The following is a 19677-nucleotide window of genomic DNA, read 5'->3' as shown; positions in this document are numbered from 1 at the left end:
AAATATCTCCAAAATTCAGCAACATTCTTCAAGACGTGGAGAATAAAGTGCCTTTTTAATGGTTAAGACAGTACCATTAGACAACATGATACGAGCCTTTCCGTATCCTTCAATCAAGTTGGATGGGCCTGAAAAAGTTGTCGGAGGTGCTTTCTTGGGTATAAAGTTAGTAAAATAATGTCGCTCACTCAAGATGGTGTGTGTGGTAGCACTATCAGCCAGACAACTAACTTCCCCACTAGACATACCTAGAAATAAATTGATCGAATTGGTCACATGCATAAATATAATTCCATTCATTCAATTAAGCAATTTGAGAAATAATATCCATAAAATAACAATCCATAATTCAAAACAAACCAAAACCAAACAAATTATTCCAAAGACTTAGAAAAATGGTTCAAAATCAAACCATAAACCTAGAAAAATAGGGGAGAGGGCCGGCCACTCCTAGTAGGTTTGGCCACTAGGGGTAAAACACCCTAAAACATGTCTAATTTATTTGTCCATAGGCACTGGCGCCTCCTGAAAATCTGATATCTCCATGGATGTAGTAGCATCTTTCGGAATGATACTTGGCAATAGCCTTGGGGTTAGCTTGGCATACGCTTGACCAATGCTCCTGTGATCCACAGTGGTAGCACATGTCCATTTCAGTGGAAACTGGTTGAACGGTAGTTTTTCCTTTGTTCTTGAAGTTTGGGGCCTTAGGTGCAAAGGGTGGACAATGTTGGGTCACATTTCCTCCCTTGGGTGGGCCTTGATTCTGTGGATCTTGGGCTCGTGGTGGGGCTTGCCGCCCATTGCCACGACCACGACGATTCTTTCGTCATTTGTGGCTACTAGAATTGGTCGTGTGCGCTTCAGGCCCGGCGTTAAAGCCAGTCAGTCGAGCTTGATGATTCTTCATCAAAAGCTGGTTTCACTTTTCAGCAAGAAGTAAAACAGAGATCAAATCCATAAATTTGGTGAATTTCTGAATTTATATGCCCTATAGTGTTGCTGCAAGACAATATTGGTGGCATGAAAGGTCGAATAAGTCTTCTCCAGGAGATCTAATTCGATTAGTTCCACTTTACAGAACTTCAGCAATGATCGGATTCTACAAACTTCAGAGTTGTATTCATTCACGGACTTAAAGTCTTGGAAGTGAAGATGCTGTCAGTCGTGTCTTGCTTTAAGCAAGTATATGTCTTTCTGGTAATTGAAACAGTCGGCCAGAGCAAGCCAAATGGTGCGTGGGTCCTCCTCAGTGAGGTACTCTGTCTGCAGTGCATCATGAATATGTCTTCGAATGAAGATCGTTGCAGTAACTTTCTTATCTTCGTCAACAAGTTTGTCGTCGGTAGGTGCCTTGATGGTGGCTCTAATACCTTTTGCAGTGAGATGAAGATTCATGTCTTGAACCCACTTCGGGTAGTTTCTTCCAGATACTTCCAGAGCGGTGAAATTGAGATTGTTCAAGTTCGACATGTCCCTAAAATAGATGATACAACAAAAACGTGATTAGTTATGCAGTGATCCATAGACATATATTGTAGAACATTCATGTTCTATAGACATGTATTGGTTTAATTTAAGCATGAAAACTACAGGTTTCATGTGGTAAGTTTTGAATGAAAACTTTAGGTTTTGAAGGCACTAAATATGAAACTCCAGGTTCAATTTAGTTTTATAAACGATTAGTTCATAAAGGAGAAGTTCCTGCAAGAAATACAAAATGCAATATGCTGAGTTAAGTGTAGTGGATTTGAGTTTCTTCGGGAACTCAAGTGTGAGAGCTTCGTTACTACAAAAGTATGTCAACGGTTCAAAGTAAAAAAAAATAAATTATTGAATCAATAATGTCCAAAAGTGATTTTCAGGTCAATAATTTTGGATTCAATTATCAGATTAATGGACTGCTATTCACTTTTAATTAATTCAATAGATCGGGATCGAACAGGGTTGATCATGGAAGCAAAATAATGCCAAAAATTAGCATTGGGTTCGAAAAACCATAGCTCAATGGTATTTGGGCTGGGTGCTGTGAGTAAGGCAAAGCCTTAAAGGCTTTTGAGCTCAGGGTTGAGGCTGCAAAAGCAACCCACATGTGGTTGCAGGCCACAAACCGAGAGATAGGAAGCCCAGCAGAAAGCTGCTAGCGTGGTTGGGCTGAGACCAACGTGTAGGAGCAAGCCCAGAGGCTTGCAGGTGTGCGAAGAAACCCCATCTGCAGCTGGGTTTCGATTTTGGGCCACAACAACTAAGCCGAGCCCTATAGGCTGGCTGATAGAAACACGAGCCGTGGCAAAGGCTAAGCCTAGGAGCACAGCTGCTGGCGTGGGTCAAGACTGAAGGACCAGCCCCGCATGCGTTGGTGTAGGTTGGGGCTGTAAGCCCGTGGTAAGAACCAAACCAGGCATACGACCTAGTTGTCCATAGTATGCAGCGAAGCCCAAAGGCTTCGGCAAAGGTCCAAGACGTCAAATGACATCGTGTCAAGGGGGTCTCTACGCGGCTAGGCTTTAGGCCAGCGCGGTGGTCCTTGTGGTGGTGCCGCAGCGATGGTGCTGCAAAAATCCCAATTTCCTTTCTCTTTTTCGAATTCACTAGGGTTTGAAAAACCCTAACATGCTTCTAATTTATTAATATTCTTTGACTCACAATTCCACATAATAATTTAATTGCGTAATGCATGAAGTGCATATATATATATATATATATATTGACAATTATATGAAACATATACAATTTATATATATATATATATATATATATATTGTAAGGAAAATATAAACATAGAGGGGTTCATGCATCATGGGGAATGTTTTCATGCTTCGTGGACGTTTCAAATATCTTCCTTTATTTTAAGCGTATCTGATTAGCAAAAAATAAATAAAAGCCTTTGAATTTTGTGGAAGATAACCTCCTCCTACGATCCTTCAATTCCTCAGCTTCTGGCAAGAGCGTGTTGTAACGTGTTGTAGGCCTATTTAACTGAGCTATCTAAGGAATAGAGAGAGGAAGGCCGTCAAAAGTGAGAGAGAGAGGAGAGAGATTTAATTGTGAGGTGCGTGTTGTATCACCCCCATTGTGCCTTTATTTATAGTAGTAGGATAGGTAAAATCCTTACCCTTTTACGATTACAATTCTTAATAAGTAATCAACTCTTAATAGGAATATAAGAGATTTTCCTAGATCTACTAGGATTTACACAATCACATTCCTATTTTAAATATGACTGCAACAATTATATGTTTATAACAGCTCCCTCATCTTACCTATTTGACAATTTTGAAGGAATAAATTAAAAGTTATTAAACTATAAGATATTAGTAGTGATTAAAGTCTAAAACATAAAAAATAAATTAAAAATATAAATATAAATAAATAAATAAATATAAATAAAAATAGCTAGTTGGATTTGGTCCAACACCAAGAAATAATAGGTGATAAGAATAGGCAATAAAAATAATGAAAATATGCAACCCTAGAAAATAAAAGAATAATGAGAATAAGCCAACGGGGGTGACATTGGCGGGCGGCTGGAGGGTAAGGGTTGACTTGATCCAAGTGGGAGACATGGCCACGCAATCCCCAACCATAAGCATACGGCCTTGTACTTGCTGGATGAGGATTTTTTTTTAATTCTATTTGTGAAGATTCGAGGAATCAGTTCATCTGAATTATTCATTATATTAAATAGTATTTAAATAAAAAATTTTAAAATAATTTCTACCTACATGATAAGTGATGAAAGATAAAATGAATTGATTTTTATGATTCTTATAAAGAGAATCCGAATATAATCTTATTCCGTACTTGCTGACAAACATCGTACACACGTGTCAGCTAGTACTTTCACCTACTCCCTCCCACTCCATTTCCTTCCGTACGTTCTATATAGTCCCTCTTTCTCTAGAAATATATTCATCCCCAATTTTTCCTTCCAAACAAGCACGTAACTAACACAGCACAAACACAAACGCCTCACTTTAGAAAATTTCTATCTTTGATTTTCTGTTTTCTCTCGGGAAGGAATTGAAGAATCTTTCTCGGGTTGGTGAAGATGATGTACGAGCAGCAGCAGCAGCAAATGAGAATGGACACGAAGAAAAAAGCTGCTAATGAGAGGAAGAGATCGATAGATGAAGAGAGGCTTGAGATAGTGGATTTGAGTGGGATGTCTCTTGATGCCCTTCCCAATCCTTCCCTTAATTTGGGGGCTATTTGCAAGCTTGATCTTTCCAATAACAACCTTCAGGTATTTTAGATGAATTGTAGATATGCTTCCATCTCCATCAGGGAGAAAATCTTGTATTTATACGTCCAATTCTCACAATCATCTACCTTGTAATTAATCTGTATCGGTACATCACGTCTTAAAGGGTATAATATTCCTTAAAAAGAATTGATCTCACAACTATATATCAAATCTCATGATTTTGATCACGCAATAGGTAGTTGTGAGATCTTTACGTCGTCCATTGAGAGTACAAAGGGTACAATGTTAATAATAATTTGTGTATCTGCACGTTGGGGATTCATATGAGAGAGGTTCTATTTAGAGTTCGATTCTTGAACGAATTTTTATATACAAATTTTTTATATATAAAAATTTGTTTTGATATTGTCTCTTGGTGTAAATTTTGCAGAACATACCAGAATCCTTAACAGCAAGATTACTGAACGTGGTAGTGTTGGACGTGCGTTCAAATCAGCTGAAATCTCTTCCAAACTCAATTGGTTGTTTGTCCAAGCTTAAGGTTCTCAACGTTTCCGGAAACCTTCTTTCATATCTCCCAAACACTCTCGAAAATTGCAGGTTCGTTGTCATCTCTTCCTCTTCCTCCTTCCAATTAAATTAAGAACAATTTCATTAATGAATGCTTCATATAAATGTATATACAACCGTTATGCCTTTTCTTTTTGGGCTAACACAAGCGTTATGCTTTATTTATTTGTTAGTGATTGTCTGAAAATTAGGATCATTAAAAACAATAAAATTTGGAATGTACCTGAAAGAATTCCCTTAATTTAATGGAATATTCTGGATGACTATATATACTAGTTTGTAGGATAAGTGTTCTCCATTTGTTCAGTGAAAATTCCCATTTTAAATGGCAAGTTATTGAAAAAAATAGTCATGTAACTTGAAATTAAACAAAATATGGAGGACTAGAGGGCCAGTAAATTAATTTTTACATGCATTTTTCTTTCAATGCAACCGATCTTAAAGTGAATCTTTAGCTAACCTCTCGGTTTGTTTTTACATGCATGACCGATTAAAATTTTTGAAACCTGCGATAATAAATTTCTTATTATACATATGCAAATTTTTTTAAACATTAAAGTAATATATTGTACTCCTAATATATATCAACGTGTTCACCGTCTTCTGACGTCATCCTTTCTTATATATTATTGGACCCCCATTGCGTCATGAAATTAATTCACAAGTAAACCAGAAAATTAACATATCTATTCCTTATCATGATCAAATTTGATATTGAATGTAGGATAATTTTGGATGCGGACCCTATTTATTAACGTTCTTTGATTGAAATTTTGTTGATTTTCGATTTTTTATTAAAGTCCCTGAAATTAATGTAATAATGCATTTCTATGTAGGTTGTTATAATTTTTAAATTAAAATTTGATATTTGTAGTTATTTATATTAATGAGATTTTAAATAAAATCCATAATTTGTTGAAAATATTTTAAAAAATATATACTTAAATAAAACCCATGATTTGTCATTACTTGTATTAATGACATTTTACATATGAAAAATTGGTAATTTGTATATGATACATTTTACATACAAAAAATTGGTACATTTTATACAAAATAAAGGTGATACATTTTATATAATGGGTACATTTCATATAAAAAAACAATGGGTAAATTTTACACAAAAAAGAGATGGAACTTACAAAAAAAAAAAAAAAAAGGGCACATTTTACATATAACAAAGTGGTACATTTTTAAAGACAAATGGGTACATTATTAATAAATTATGGGTACAAATAAAAGGTCAAAAAAATATGGACACAAAAAGAAATTAATATATGGGTACAAACTAAAACTGAATAGAAAATTGGCACAATTTAATAAAAAGGGTTGCAAATTAAAATGGGTACAAAATAAAAATAAACATATATGACACAAAATTTAGCCATAAATATAAATATATCAAATGTAACGTTTCTAACACTAAATGAATAATTTATAAATAAAATTTAATTATCTTGATATGTAAAATATTTTATTATTTAAATAATTAATGATGTTTATTAAAACCAAGGACCTTGATTAAAAATTAAAAAGGAATAAGGTTTCAATCAATACAGTTGAAAAAAGAGGAATGAAAACTTAATTTCTCCTTGAATATAATTATTAAAGAAACCATAGTTAATTTAATTCATAGAACATCGTGTTAATTTTCTGATTTTTTTTTTCTTCCAATACTAGACGTACGTTGTTTTATTGTAGTTGTATATATATATATTTCTTGTCCTAAAGGAGTACTTCCGGTTGAGTATAAGGGACGCAACACAGAAATCTCTTGTACTTGAGTGTGTACGCCTAAACTGAGCAGTCAACAATTTGATTATTTCCCATTAAAACTATAAACATTTTTGGAAGTACGTCTTGATGCGGTGATTTTTTTTTTTTTTTTGTCTCGTAGGAACCAAAGGAATGGTGTAGAGAACTTGCAACAAATAAGTCAAAAGTATAATTCATGATCACATTGAAAATTCTAATAACAGTTACACGTATCACGCATGCAAAGAAAAGTAGAACCCTTTCACCAAAAATAAAAAATAAAAAGACAAGTAGAACCCTATATATAAGAGTACAATCGTAAAACTAAAGAATACAAGATGGTCTAAACACTTAATGAGGACATTTTTGCGTGCACTCGGAATGTCGGCAAATGATGTATGATAATATAAGTAGACAGATTATTATGACATTTATTTCTTTGAATACATTGAAAATTATGTATGATATGACATTTAATGTATTAATTTGTGTTCTGAATATATTGAAAATTTTCTATTTAGTGGTCTCACAAATGAACAAATAAAAATAAACCATTTTTCTTATAGGGGGAGACAAATTCACATAGATAAGGTTTCATTTGAGAGATTATACAACACAGTTCAATAGTAGAGTTTTGATGTGGTTTATACATGTGCATCAAATTGTGGATTATTGTTAAAGCAAATTGACTTAGTTGTGGTTTAACAATTACTCAGGTCAATAGAAGAGCTGAATGCCAACTTCAACAAGCTGAGCCACCTCCCAGACACCATTGGTTTTGAACTTAATAACCTCAAGAAGCTATCAGTGAACTCGAACAAGCTCATCTTTCTACCACGCTCCCTCACCCACCTTACGTCTCTGCGTATACTCGATGCTCGTCTCAACTGCCTCAGGTCCCTTCCTGAAGATCTCGAGAACCTTATCAACCTAGAAGTTCTCAATGTGAGCCAAAACTTCCAGTACCTCGAAATCCTACCATACTCCATTGGCCTCCTCATGTCTCTTGTTGAATTGGACGTCAGCTACAACAAGATCACAGCCCTACCAGACTCCATTGGATGCCTCAAGAAGCTTCAGAAGCTTATTGTGGAAGGAAACCCTATGGTTTCTCCTCCTCCTGAGGTGTTCGAGCAAGGGTTGCATTCAGTGAAGGAGTATCTTAGTGAGAAAATGAATGGCGGCCACAAGACTCCTCTCAAGAAGAAGTCTTGGATGGGAAAATTGGTGAAGTATGGCACGTTCAACGGGGCCAACCGAAGCAGACCGCGAGAGGAGAGAGAAAGGTTCATCATGCCCGAGTACCGGTCATCAATTGACGGCCTTGCTTCACCGAGGTATATGGGGATGTTCTCACCTCGTCGCCTCTTCTCTCCCCGTACTTACTTCACTCGGTGAAGGGTAAAAATGTTGAAAACAATTAAGAAAACGGCGTATGTTCATGAATCATGAGCCTTAGTACTCATGAGGATGGGGTTAATTTCTAGTGCGCGTATTTTTGTTTTTGTTTGGCTTGTAATATTGGTAATTCATGGCGTTGCACGTATGCATGTAGGGTTCATATACTTATAGTAGGATCGGTGGTTATCTTGTGGGTAAGTCGTTTGAGAAGATCACGTAGCTTTGCATTAGAAATAGTTGCTAAGTTATAGGTCTCATATATGTACGTATCAGTTATATATAGGTAATGGGGTATCTGTGGTTACATATATATTCATGCATGTCTAGTTTGTAAATAAATTTCATGGGCTTCATATACAGTTTTGAATATATATATATATATATATATATATATAAATATAATAACTGCAAAGGGAAGAAGATAATTTGCTTCCACATTTGAATGATTTGTCTGAAGGAGTAAATCCTCATTTTAAAGACAATTATCACCCTTCTTTCAGAAAGTTGTGAGACTTTTCTAGATGATCTTATAATAAAAAATTAACATCATTTACAAATTGGTTATAACTCTTATGATAAGTCACACATCATATCATACCCTTTTTTTTTTACACGCTTTTATAATACTCTTTGGTTATGTGTATATTAGTTTACCAATCTATTTACCTCCACACATCAAATACAAATACATATAGTAAAGCCAATATCATCATGATCATATTCCAATATCTACCACTTAATCTTGATGATGATGTAAGATCTAGTTGGCTACACATATAGAATATCATTACCGAGTATCAAATCTTGAATACTCTTGACTTTCCAACTTTAGTTTACAAACATTTGTAAACTCTCGTCAGTCCGTTATTCGGCTTATGGTGCGCACGCTTTGACCACTAGTACTAAACATTAGTAAAGTGGTACTATGACTCTTTAACTGTGTTGAAATTTCGATCAAGTACTTCCTCCTAAGTCAATCCAAAGGCCTTCCTCAATACACCTTATCAACGACTTTATACATTATGCGCCAAGATGTTATACATATTAAAACATGATGCATGCCTATAAACGAATTTTACATACAAGAAAATATGTTATAACTTTGTTACTTTGCTAGTTTCCTCAATCTTTTATCCGACTATTAATCAAATAAAGTCGCTTCACATTGTTCATTTCAGAAATCCTCAAAACCCATCCAGTGATGCCCATACCGCATGCCCCAACTACAACATCTAGATAATTCCAACTTGTACCACATGCTCCTCTAGATTTCCCTTCCAAGCAATCTAGTGGGCATAGGATCAGCCACCATCTCATCAGAGGGTATATGGTCGACTTTCACTTCATCCCTCATCACTCTAAAGTCCATATAATGATACTTTACTTCAATGTGTTTTTTTTATTGGAGCTTTTGATCCATTCCTTAAAAATGGTGTACTTATTAACATAAAATACATTGACATACTTCCTTGGGATACAACGTCTAGATGTATCAATAAACTTTTAGGCTATACTGCAGTATTTACCTGCCCGTACTGTAACTCAACTATGTTTCTTAATCAATCAAGAGGCGACCATTATGTTTTTATCAAAATTTCATGCAAAAATGCATCACAATAGAAAATTACATAACTAATACTTAATTCAATAAATTTCATAATTTGAGTGTCTTCTAATTAATTCTCTTGACTCCTTGTCAATGTGTTTGATTAAAAACATAATCCTCTTCTTTGATTAAAAACATAAACCGAAACAAAGTTTAATTCCTTGAGTCTCCCACTAAAATTCAAAACAAGGTTTCATTTCTCGCACTCAATTGATCAATCTTTTCAAGATGAAAATTTTAATTAGCTTTTAATCTTTAAGATGATCAATTTCTCACACTCCTAGTTCTAATCATTTCTATTAGAACCTAGTCGCACATTACTAACCATGTCATTGTTGTGATCACTAATTATATCTCTCCCTTTGATCATTGACAATAGCATGAATTATATCATTGTTGTGATCACTAATTATATCTCTCTCCTTGATCATTGACAATAGCATGAATTATATCATTGTTGTGATCACTAATTATATCTCTCTCCTTGATCATTGACAATAGCATGAATTATATCTCTTCACTTGATCATTGACAATAGCATGCATGATCGTATAAATGTATCAAAGTACCTGTTTTTGTTGCTTTAAATAACAACAACAAAAACACATATACTCATATATATATATACCAACATGTTTTTAATAGCAACTGTGTACTAATTCACAAGTTTTTTAAAAAAAAAAAAAAAAAAAAAAAAAAAACCCTTCCATGACGAAATTTTGCACAACGAAACACACATCGTTGTGCAAAGTCAATTTGCACAACAAAACTTTAAACTTCGTCACGTAAAGTCTTTACAAAAATAAATAAAATTATTTTTTTTAAATCTTTGCACGACGTAATCCAAATATTTCGTTGCTTAAACCAATTTATGTTCGTTTTTTATTTAATATTATATTAGAAATTTTAAAATATAGTTATTTTCATAAGTTTTTATTATTTTTTTAAAACCTTTACGTGACAAATATTAATATTTCATCGACTAAACCTTATTTACTTAATTTTTATATTTTATATTGTTAAACTATATTATTTCTTTTTTTTTTTGGCTCAATGAATACACATTTGGTCGCCTAAACTTTATTTATTTTAATTTATTTATCTTTTAAATTGTAAAATAAAATTATTTTCTTTTTTATTATTGATAAAAATTATTTTTATAAATTTTGTGCGACGAACCAATATTTCGTCCCGCAAAATCCTTAAATTTGGAAGGGAGCCAAAAATGGTACATGGGATTTGTTTTTTTAAGACTTTGCGCTATCAATCCTTCGTCGTGCAAAACTTTGCGCGACCAACACTTTGTTGTGCCAAACTCTAAAAAATTCGGATGGGCACCAAAAATCGGATGCTGAAATTTTTTGTTTTTTTTTAATTTTTTAAAGACTTTGTGTGACCAATAGTTTGTTGCACAAAGTGATATGGTTTTTAAAACCATAATAACTCATCCACAATTTTCTCAATGTCTTTCTCTATTCTCTTACCTCTCCTCTTTCTTTCCCTCTCCCCAAATCCAACCCTTTCCTTCACACTCACTCCTCTCACTTAATCTCTCTCTTCTCTCTTTTCACTATCTCTCACTCTCACTCACTCTCTCATCTCTCTCTCACTATCTCCTCTAATTCTCTCACACTTACTCCTCCCTCTCATTCTCACGTACTCTCAATCTTGCCAAAATGTACATTCTCCCCAATTCTAATTTTTTTTCATTAATATGTGTTTTTGGAGTTAATTTTGAGTTTGGTGCGGGGTTTGGGGTCGAGTATAGGGTGAGGTGACACACTCCGACTCAGAATGTTCGCGAGGAACCCAAATCAAGCCTTACTGGCCGACACCTGGAAGGTGATGAAGCCATGAGTGTGATAATGTAATAAATGTGAATAAATTAAAATCTAAAAGTGGTTAAGTACACGAGTGCACGGTGAGCAGGTCTGGACCCATTTCACGCGTGATACAGAGCATAAGTATAGTACAGTAAGGTTAGATAATTATTATACCATCATAAGAAGACATTTGTACTAAAAAGTGCCACGAATCCTCGTCGATACAGAACTCTGCTGTTAGAACCTAGAGGGGTACAAAAGTAAAAAATGTGAATGAGTGAAACAAAACTTTTCAAACCAATTTCAATTACCAAAGGCAATAGCCCCTCGCCGTAACACCTATATAATTTCCCAGAAAATAGAATACATATCTATCTCAATCCCATACATGGCATAACAAAGTCCACATGAATATCATGCCATAGATCTCAATAAACATATATATCTCATTGACATGTTAGCCAGAGCCACCTCACGTGACATGTACGGCTAAATCAATATCTCATCAATCAATGCTAGTATATAAGTCAGAATCACCTATAGTGACTTGTATGACTTATTTATATCTCATCAATTATTGCTAGCACATATAAGTCGGAGTCACCTATAGTGACCTGTACGACTTATTCATAGCTCATCAAATATCTCATCAATCATTGTTAGCACATATAAGTTGAAGTCATCTATAGTGACCTGTATGACTTATTCATATCTCATCAATCATTGCTAGCATATATAAGTCGAATTCACCTATAGTGACCTGTACGACTTATCCATAGCTTATCAAATATCCCTGCACACGAGTCAAAACCACCTATAGTGGTCTGTACGATAGGCCTATGCACCTACCTTAGATCCAAGGTGAGCGTAAGGTGCGGAAGGTGAACATCACGTGAAGGACTATGCCCTGGCCACGGGCGGGAGCACTAACACCAAAGTGCAGGTTTGTGAGCTCTAAATGCATCTAATACTGCATGTACGACTCATAGGCAACCAGTACGACAATGTCGGAATTGCCTATTACATAAATGTAGTCATGCCATAACCCCATCATTTCAACTAATACTATATACTTACCTGAACTTACCTGTGTGTCCTGCGTTCACCTATGGACTTCAAAGTGTTCACAATAATTAAGTGCAAGTAATATACATATGGATATACCAAGATGTAAATCTGAAATTCAACCATGTCATAATATTTCCAAATATATAAACATATATACAAATGGAATAAAATGCATAAGCTGTAACACCCCACTCCTAAACTATTTACCTTCAGAAATAATTATTGGTGATAAGCCCAACTAAACACTAGTTTAATTAACTATCATTACTAACTATTTTTCACTTCAATGTTACGATTCTTCACACATTGATTTATAACCAAAATTTCACCATCAAAACATAAGGTTAATTCTCACATTTTTCACCAATCTCCCTCACATTGCTCAAATCCCCAACAAGGCTATTATCCCAATTATTTAGTCTCAATTATTATATGGCTGCATCCAACGTCTCGTTAGACTACCTACGTACCCTAAACAGGGATCAAGTCATTCGTAGTTCACATTAATTATTTATACATACATGCATAAACCAATTTAGAAGCGTATGTGGAACTCTCTATTATATACATATGATAAAAAGGAAATGACCCACCCACCTGGAGTCCACGCTATGATTCACTAGCACGCACATCGAAGCGTTCCAAACGATTGGTGCGTATAACAATTATCGAATCACATCTCAGAACTCTTATCAATAGAATACATAATTTGCATAAGGCACGCCCTTAAAGATATTCTAAAATAGTTTGAGACTCATTAACCACAAGTCAATCGATGATAGGGTCCACAACACTGTATAACTCGATCCGGAAGATCCGCATATCAAATTTCCAATCCGCAATTTCTAAAAATCCACATTATGTTTCTAGAATAACATACTAAAATTTCATTTCGATCCAACAATCGGATCTCCGCCAATTTCCAAAACTGATTAGCGTTTAACGTTTTATTTTATTAACTTACAAATCCAATTCGGGAAGATCTGTACATCGGATTCCCAATCCATAAGTTCCTAAATTCTTCAAATATTACGTACTACAATGTAAGAAAGATTGGTAACGACCCAACGGTCGGATCGTCGATTCACATAAATACCTAATAACGTATTGTAGAGAATTTAGGTTCCAACGATCAACCTACGTCATACAAATATCACAACTGAATTCAAGACATTCGACATAGCCTAAAATTAGCATTGGCGGCCCACTGGCCACGCACCGCCGTGGTGGAGGTCGGCCGCCCCGACTCGCCGGAAAATTTAACTATTTCCAAAAATTCTCAAACTTCACAGAAATGAAGATCTCAGTGAATGGAGCAACTTTCATACCTGCCACGAAGACCAAAAGTGGACAGAAGATAGTTAATTTTGCCCACAAAGCCGGCGAGTGCCTAAAGCTTCCTGACGTCGATTCGTCGTCTACGGTGGTCCAACGGGGTCAAGATTGGTTGAGATTTTCTCCTGGGATGATGGGCTACAAAGCCCAAGTGGTGGCATCGGCCATTACTTTGCCGATTCACCAAAAATTTGAAAAGAGTGGTCGGAGCATTGTTGATTTTCGTCGACTTTCGTGGCCTCCAACCGCCATATACCATGGTTAATCAAGGTAGTTCTTGGGTGAGTTTTGTAGAGGGGAATGAGAGCTTCAAGTTGGAGGTGGTGGAGTCGAAAAACTCCACCGCAGTTGGCCGAAATTGGCCTTGGAAAATGGGTGGTCACGCAGGGTTGGGCACGGGTGCACGGGAAGCTTTCCCTTTTTTTTTTTCTTTTCTGATTGGCTCTCACCCTTTCCCTCTAATTCCAATTGGTTCCTTGACCCTATGCTTGATTGGTTCTTCTTATTTGTGCCTAAAATCTGATTGGCCACTTTCCCACAAGGTGGGAATTCAAATTATTTATAACTAAACTTTAAATAACCATTTTCAAACGTCTATAACTATACCATTATAATCTGGACTCGCAAATGGCTTTCGCATATGCGTTCACACCAACGAGTACTACGAGAATATGTTAAAAGAATAAGTCATACGTCTCTCTAGACGATGGTCAACAGAAGTCAAAATCTTTGCCTCTAGGGCATTTTCGTAAATTCACGCTTTTAAAATAAAATAAAAACGTAAAATTTGTAACGGATTGTCACATGAGGGGTGGAGTTTGAGGTTGGATTTGGGGTATACCAATTTTAGGGGAAATTATGCCCCTTTTTTTGTATTATTTTATATTGTTTTTTGGTTTTATTTGACTTTTTTTTTTTAAAATTTTTTTTTTATAGGGAATTGTCGAGGACACCATCGAACCATATCCTCTACCACTACCACCACAATAGACTTGTATTAGGATTTTATTATTGTTCTTTGTTAATTTAGTGTACATTTTGAATATATTATACATATTGGATAATTTGATCACTATTTTTCATATGTAATTTTATTTTGAATATGTCAATTTAAATAAAATAAAATAAAATCATACAATTAAATTAAATTAAAAAGGTAAAAATTCGAAAAATCTTGCACCACCAAATATTTCGTCGCGTAAACAATTAATATAATTAAATTAATATAAGAGAAATAATAAAACAAAAAGTCAAAAACCTTGCGCGACAAAATATTTTGTCACGCAAACAATTAATTTTGTTGTGCAATTTATTAAATTAATTTAATTTAATTAAAAATTGCAAAACAAAAATCTTTGTGCGACGAAATATTTTGTCACGCAAACCCTATCTTCACGAGCTTTGCACGACCAAAATTTCGTCGTGTAAGTTTTTGCGTGACGAAATTGTACTTTGTGCAACAAACTTATTTCGTCGTGCAAAATGCTTTTTGTAGTAGTGATTATACACCTAAAAAAGAAATACATTATTCTTAGCCAATAGTAATTGTACTTAAGTAATTCACATGTATAATTAATTTCTTAGGCTTATCGTTATTCTTCGTTCAATATAGACAATTAATTTTTAAGTGTCCAACTTCACCGCGAAGGAAACAACTGCATTTCTTGCTCTTGTTGTGCGTATGGTCAAACTTTATAGTGCTTCTCATTGTTTTTGAAGATTTTGAGCTAGGGTCTTGGGACAATCTGTCTTTATTCTGCATGTTATTATGGGGATGGATCTTGGGATGCGTTTACTGATACAAATAAAGTCAAAGGCACGTATGGAGTGTGGTGAATGAGGATCCTTTCTAGATCCTCTTTGTGGGAATTCGGGGTTTAATCAAGTGTGTCCATTCATCATACATCATGCGGTCAGTTTTCATTAAGACTATTTATTTTCAATTTAAAATTTAAAATTCAAAAAGATTTTTAACCGCATGATGTACGATGGACGGACTCAATTGATTGATCATCTGGATCCCCACAAAGAGAATCCGAAGATGATCCTATTCCGAGTGTGGTCGCCTAGTTGGTGCAAAAAATAATATTCTTTGAAAGATAGGACAAGAGAAGATCATTTTCCTAAAGAAATTAATGTTCATAAATAAATCAACACTCATGAAGATGAAGAGGAAATAACTAACCAGTTTAAAGTTAATGAAGAGAGAACCGTTAAAGAGGCACAGACACTTGATGAAACACATATAACAACAACAACAACAACAACACAACAACAATAAAATCTTATTCCATTAAGTGAGGCCAGTTGTGTGAATCATAAAGCGCCAATGTGCTCAGTTTTGCATCAAGTCTTCTGTTAGCTCCAGATGCTTCATGTCTTCTTAAAGTCTCTTTCCAAGTCTTCCTAACTCTTCCTCTACCCCTTTTTCCATGAGCCTGTGTCTCATAACTGTAATTCCTAACCGGAACATCTGTAAGCCTTCGGTTCACACGTTCAAACCACCTAAACCGATTTTCTCTCATCTTATCTTCAATTACGGCCACTCATACTCTACCTCGGATATCCTCACTCTGAATCATGTCATTTCTTGTTCCTTTACACTCATTTTGCACTCATTGATGCTTGACCGCCCAATATTGCCTGGCATAAAGCATTGTTGTCATCCTATAAATTTTTCCCTTGAGTGGCATACAACAGTTGCACAATACACTCGATACATTGTTCCACTTCATCCATCCAGCTTGTATTCTACGGTTGAGATCGCCATCTAATTCTCCTTTTTATTTTTTTTTTATTTTTTTTGCAAGATAAAAAAGTATTCACTCTTTGGTACTTCCTAATCTCCAATTTTCACCATATCTTATTTGGATCCATATTCCTACTGAACATGTACTCCATATACTCTGTCTTTGACCTACTTAGGCGAAAACTTTTAGATTCCAACATATCCCGCCAACGGTTAAGCTTCACATTTACTCCCTCATGCGATTCGTCTGTCAACACTATATCATCTACGAAAAGCATAGACCAAGGGATATCATCTTGAATATTTTTCGTTAACTCATCCATTAATAATAAAAAAAGTGAGAACTTAAAGCTGACCTTTGATGTACCCCATAATTATAGGAAAACTTTGAGTTTGTACTTCATGATTCTTTCACTAGTACAAAAACACACTTGCGCCATAGGACTTTGCACAACGGAGCAAATTACGTTGCGCAAGGACATTTTGCGCAACGTTGACAACCAAGCGTCATGCAAGGACATTTTGCGCAACTAGACTTTGCGCGATGATGACAGCCATCACGTAAAACTGTTTTGTACGACGATGATTCACCTTCATCACGCAAAATTGTTTTGCACGACGATGATGGCAGCCATCTAAATGGTTTTTTTTGCGATTTTGGTGTATGCGATCTCGAAGTATATACCAACAACTTTTACGGTTCGATCGTTGAAACTAGTTTCATAGAATGCGTATCCCATCAAGTTCAATGGTATATATATTTATTAAGTAGCTTTAAATTTATTTATTTTGTTATAACACTTAACAAATTAAATGATATATATATTTATTAAGTGGCCTTAAATTTATTATTATAGTTCGAATCAAGTTTTTGTTAGAAAAATGTATAATTGTGTTTTATGTAAAAAAAAAAAAAAAAAAGGAGTAAAGTCACATTTTCAATAAATTTTATAATAATTTTTCTTGAAAAAAAAAATATAACTTCCGTGACATCACAATGGGGTCGTTGCGCAACCATATTTTGCGCGACATAACAACCAATGCGTTACGCAAAGACTGTTAATGTGACTCACCAACCAATGCATCATGCAAAGGGTGTTTGCACGATAAACAAACTGCGTTGCGCAAAGGGTTTTTGTGGTCAACTTGTGTAAATATTTTAAATTGACGATCGAATTCATTCATTGTATTCATATAGGATCAAGGAGTGTAGCTGTAAAAAATCATCAAAATCAGAGTTAAAATAACCGTAAAATTGTGATTTTTCATTTATAACCGTGGAAAAGTTTTGTCCCGTTACTTGATATTTGAATGTTTGTTTTTTTACGATTTTTGGCATATGCGATCTCGAAGTATATACAAACAAGTTTGACGGTTGGATCGTTAAAACTAATTTCGTAGAATGCGTATCCCATCAAAACAATAGATTCACTAACACTTAAGAGTTTATTATACTTTCATTAAGTATAACATAAGATTTTGTGGTATCCACTAGTGTAAATATTTTAAATTGAAGATCAAGTTCATTCATTGTATTCATATAGGGTCAAGGAGTGTAGCTGTAAAAAATCATCAAAATTGGAGTTAAAAGAACCGTTAAATTGTGATTTTTCGTTTATAACCGTAAAAAATTTTGTCTTGTTACTTGATCTCTGAATGTTTGTTTTTTGTGATTTTTGGCGTATGCGATCTTGAAGCATATACAAACATGTTTGACGATTGGATCGTTGAGACTAGTTTCGCAGAATGTGTATCCCATCGAAACAATAGATTCACTAACACTTAGTTTATTTATACTTTCATTAAGTATAACATAAAGATTTTGTGGTATCCACTAGTTTAAATATTTTAAATTGAAGGTCAAATTCATTCATTGTATTCATATAGGGTCAAGGAGTTTAGCTGTAAAAATCATCAAAATTGGAGTTAAAACTACCGTTAAATCATGATTTTTTGTTTATCATCGTCGAAAAGGTTTGTCCCATTAGTTGATCTCTGAATGTTTGTTTTTTTAGATTTTTGTCGTATACGATCTCGATGGATATATGAACAAGTTTGATGGTTGGATCGTTGAAACTGGCTTCATAGAATGCGTATCCCATCAAAACAATAATTTCACTAACACTTAGAGTTTATTTATACTTTCATTAAGTATAATATAAAGGTTTTGTGGTATCCATTAGTGTAAATATTTTAAATTGAAGATCGAATTCATTCATTGTATTCATATAGGGTCAAGGAGTGTAGCTGTAAAAAATCATCAAAATCGGAGTTAAAATAACCGTTAAATCGTGTTTTTTCGTTTATAACTGTCAAAATGTTTTTGTCCCGTTACTTGATCTCTAAATGTTTGTTTTTTTCGATTTTTGGCATATATGATCTCGAAGTATATACAAACATGTTTGACGGTTGGATCATTGAAACTAGTTTCGTAGAATGCGTATCCCATCAAAACAATAGATTGACTAACACTTAAGAGTTTATTTATACTTTCACTAAGGATAACATAAGATTTTGTGGTATCCACTTGGGTAAATATTTTAAATTGAAGATTGAGTTCATTCATTCTATTCATATAGGGTCACGGAGTGTAACTGTAAAAAATCATCAAAATCGGAGTTAAAACTACCGTTAAATTGTGATTTTTCGTTTATAACTGTTGAAAATTTTTGTCCCGTTACTTTATCTCTGACTGTTTGTTTTTTTGCGAATTTTGGCGTATGCGATCTCGAAGTATATACAAATAACTTTGACGGTTGGATCGTTGAAACTAATTTCGTAGAATGTGTATCCCATCAAGTTCAATGGTGTATATATATATATATTTATTTATTAAGCAGCTTTAAATTTATTTATTTTGTAAGTATAATACTTAAGAAATTGAATAGTATGTATATTTATTAAGTAACTCTAAATTTATTATTGTAGTTCGGATTGGATTTTTGTTAGAAAAATATATTATTATGGGTTTTATGTAAAAAAAATTGAATTTGAAAGGACTAAAGTCACATTTTCAGTAAATTTTATAATAATTTTTTTTTAAAATATAACTTGCTCGACACCGCAATGGGGTCGTTGTGTAAAAACACTTTGCCTGACGTTAGAATGTACACCTGTGTCGCACAAGTTGTTAAAATTGGGGCGGTCCAATTGTAAAAAATAG

The 19677-nt window shown here is 34.3% G+C and overlaps 1 protein-coding gene across 1 annotated transcript; it reads left to right on the top strand.

The window, feature by feature from the left end:
- Positions 1-832: 832 nt before the first annotated feature.
- On the top strand, positions 833-8245 carry LOC137730508 (plant intracellular Ras-group-related LRR protein 6-like). The gene is made up of 4 exons (XM_088687390.1): positions 833-2532; positions 3283-4246; positions 4638-4807; positions 7249-8245. Exons 2-4 carry the CDS (start codon positions 4052-4054, stop codon positions 7928-7930), a joined length of 1047 nt encoding a protein of 348 aa, XP_088543516.1. The 5' UTR covers positions 833-2532; positions 3283-4051; the 3' UTR covers positions 7931-8245.
- Positions 8246-19677: the final 11432 nt, after the last annotated feature.

Source organism: Pyrus communis, chromosome 16 (assembly GCF_041283825.1).
Source record: "Pyrus communis isolate YQ-2024b chromosome 16, ASM4128382v1, whole genome shotgun sequence".
Taxonomy (NCBI): Eukaryota; Viridiplantae; Streptophyta; class Magnoliopsida; order Rosales; family Rosaceae; genus Pyrus; species Pyrus communis.
Note: the sequence above shows the minus strand (reverse complement) of the source record. Positions and strands in the feature narration are given on the sequence as shown.